The following is a 3351-nucleotide window of genomic DNA, read 5'->3' as shown; positions in this document are numbered from 1 at the left end:
AAGGGGGAAAGGGGGGGTCCTTGTAAGAAGAAGGACTGCATAAAAGAAAGTTAAATATACTTCCAGAGCATGCATCAGATTTAATTTCTAAAGCAACACTGTATGACAGAGTTCCACATAAGTTTTAAATTGTTTAGGATAAGAGGTTTCTTCAAACAAGGAATCTACTTTGATGCTAGCAGGATAAGGACTCCCACCTTGAAGAAATCAGACATATTCCATCATCCCAACCCCACAGATGATGATCAATGGAAAAAAATGTTTGACTAAACTTACTGAAATGGTATTAAATTTAGTAATGCAAAATGCAAAGTCATGCATTTGGATCTAATACAATTATAATGTGATTCACTGGTTGAAAATGATATAGTGTAGGAAGGTATCGTGTATTAGCCAATGTAAAGATGTTTACGAGCTTTGAAAATAGCAAACATGATGTTAAAATGTATCAGAAAATTTATTTCCCGTAGTGGCACTGTACAAAGCAGTAACAAGATGCCAATCTGGATTCCTGTGCACAATTACAACCACCCATATTCAAGAAAGATGAACCAAAACTGGACTAGTTGCAGAGGAAGACTATCAAGGATAATAATGAGAATGGAAATCCACTTCAGAAGGGAAGACTGAAAAGGCTTGGTTCAGTAGCCTGGGCAAAACAAGAGAAAGAAAATATATCAAAAAGGTAGACATCAGATTAGGAGAAGCTATTCAAGCCAAAGGGCACTGCTGGAAGAACAACAAAGGCATGCAGAGAGGCTACAACAACATTTAGGTAGAAAAGAAGAATATGATTTAAAATGTGAAAAATGGAGCTCTGCAACAGTGGGTAAGAAGAATACGGATTTTAAAGAGCTAGACGATTTTAAGACAGAACATGATAATTCCTTTACGGGATTATATAATTTCATACAATAGCCAATTTCTTGACTCATTGACATAGGGAGTCCTTTCTAGTCCTGTATTCCTTGAAGAAAACCTAGATTTAAAAGTTAAATAAAGTCTGAACGAGAAGAAACAATCTATTTTAGACTACAGAGAACTCCAGATTAATATTTTTTTTCTTTTCTGCTAATGCATTTTTAAGCATTTTTGCATATGAATTTTTGTTACCTGCCTTCCTTAGTTCCAATACAGAACCAAATCTCAGTGAATTTAACATGCATCAAAAGTTATACTATTAAATACAGGGATCACGGGCAAAGTCTTTTTAGAGTGCTTCTAGTCGCTTCAGAGTACCTTTGAATTTGCTTCTGAGACAATGACACACACATTTATATATCTTTAGGGAAGATGATGTCAGGACACCTAACAAGAACATTAAAACTAAAGTTACAAAGACAACATGTATCTCGTCTTGTTTAAAGTCAGATGCTGGAAGGATCTGCTGGTAAGTATATATGTGGTCACAGAGGTTATAAAAGATCTTTTGGACTGTCTGTATTTTCAGCCACGCTAAAACAGTAAGAAGAAACTAGGTGTTACCCCCATTCAACACTAGTCAAGTTTTAACTCTTCCCTAATTGCATACAATAATATATGTTTGGCTGCAACATTTATGTAAATTGAAAGTTGTTATTTTTCAAAATTCACAAGCTGAAGAAGAATGGTGAATGCATGCATCAGTGTCTTTCATCTTCCAACACCTACTGTGCTGGAAGCTTCCTATAAAGTGGTTGTGTACATGAATTCCAGATTTCAGTCCTTAGCAAACTTTATACCCTTATTTGTATTGCTGGATTTCTCAGAATGATTCTGGATAAGTGTTCCCACGACATCAAAGGTATCATGGACAGAACACAGGCAGAAAATAATGGGTGTTAGCTGCCAAGACATTTTACAACTACACAAGGCTCTTACTTGCCAAGAGGAAGATGTGACTTCAACCAGGCCACTGAGCAAAAGAACAAGATGACGCTGCTCATCAACACAGACAACTGGTATTACAGAACAGTGTGACACCAATACATTCTGGACTACATATTTTTGTCTACTCTGTAAGTGATATAGGTAACTATCAGGTGAAATAAAAGCCCAGAACACAGAGCAACTATTTGCCATGCAGTGCAGCTATACAGAGTTTGACTCACTCTAACCTCTTCCACATTTTATATCTATAACTGCTCAGATTCACAAGAAAGCAATTATGCAGCTTCAAGAATAATTGTTTTCCAGGTGGTTTCAAGTTTCATAGCACAAAGGCAAATGTGTTGCCACAGTCAGATCTGTAATACATCTTAGTATGTTTATTTTAACTGATAACATAGAAGTAAGCACAACATGGAAAAACACCTTGGTTCCTTTTATTTAAATGTAAAAATAAATAGGCACAAAGTTAATAATTAGACCCACCACACTCAAATTATGCCTCTTATATATCATATTTAAGCACCTTCCTTCACATAGTTATCAAACACAGACATTTTAACTTTTATGTACATATGTTTACAAGTTGAGAGACATGTTAGACATACCCTCCAGTTTAACGATATCTGGACAATAGAAGTGGATCAGGGCTGCTAGAGCACAACCATCTGTACCATCTTTCAGCAGATTCTCCACCAATGGAATGCAGGGCAGCTGTTTAAGCAATGTTTGCTCCTTCCTGTAACGAGCCTACAACATAAAATGAAGAAATTTAGAGAGACAAAGGTTCTGAAACAGATGAAGAAACAGATTCATACTGTAGGTTTTACACGCTATTAGTGAAATAGCAGTCTTCAATAAATAGCTGAATAATCTCAATGTTAAATTTCTTAAAACTATTCACGTCATGCCCCATTTTGAATAGCATAAATAACATCTAAGAGGAAAGGAACCTACAATGCTAATATTGAGTCTTTCCTTCAAAACTACGAATTTTTCATGATCTCTGTATAGCATGCTGAATTAAATAACATCATATACCTTAATTAACATTCAACACTCATTGTTATACAATCAGAAACAATCTGTGTGTAAACACGAGACAAATCCTTAGGTGGTTTAACTTCAGTTTACTGGCAAGTCAGATGACTCTTGTGAAGTTAACATACCTAAGAATCTAGCCCAAAATCTCATTCTTGTAACTGACTTAATGGCAAGTTCAGGAACAAGGAAATCTGCATTTGATCAACTCCATTTTTATTACTAGCATGTGTCACTATAAGCAGTCATAAACACAGAGAAACATTAATGGTCAAGTGTTATGACCACACAGTGGCTCAGTTATAAAAGGAAACATTTTGAAAAATAACTCAGTGTATAAAGAGATCATTAGTTCAGAATACCCAGATAGCATTTCTCTGCAATGAATGTATTTTTCATGAGTTTCATTTGGGGGGGGGGGGGGGGGGGGCGTCCAAAAAACAA

General features: G+C 35.8%; 1 protein-coding gene across 4 annotated transcripts in view; it reads right to left on the bottom strand.

Annotated features, from left to right (window-relative positions):
• Positions 1 to 3351, bottom strand: part of CAMSAP2 (calmodulin regulated spectrin-associated protein family, member 2) — a 90985-nt gene that overhangs the window by 32027 nt on the left and 55607 nt on the right. For all 4 annotated transcript variants that reach the window (XM_010563422.1, XM_010563420.1, XM_010563421.1 and 1 more), the window contains one exon: positions 2475 to 2616. In XM_010563422.1, the coding sequence (XP_010561724.1) occupies positions 2475 to 2616 (142 nt within the window). The remainder of the gene's footprint in view (positions 1 to 2474; positions 2617 to 3351) is intronic.

Source organism: Haliaeetus leucocephalus, unplaced genomic scaffold, assembly GCF_000737465.1.
Source record: "Haliaeetus leucocephalus isolate CR32 unplaced genomic scaffold, Haliaeetus_leucocephalus-4.0 Scaffold166, whole genome shotgun sequence".
NCBI classification, from domain to species: Eukaryota; Metazoa; Chordata; class Aves; order Accipitriformes; family Accipitridae; genus Haliaeetus; species Haliaeetus leucocephalus.
Note: the sequence above shows the minus strand (reverse complement) of the source record. Positions and strands in the feature narration are given on the sequence as shown.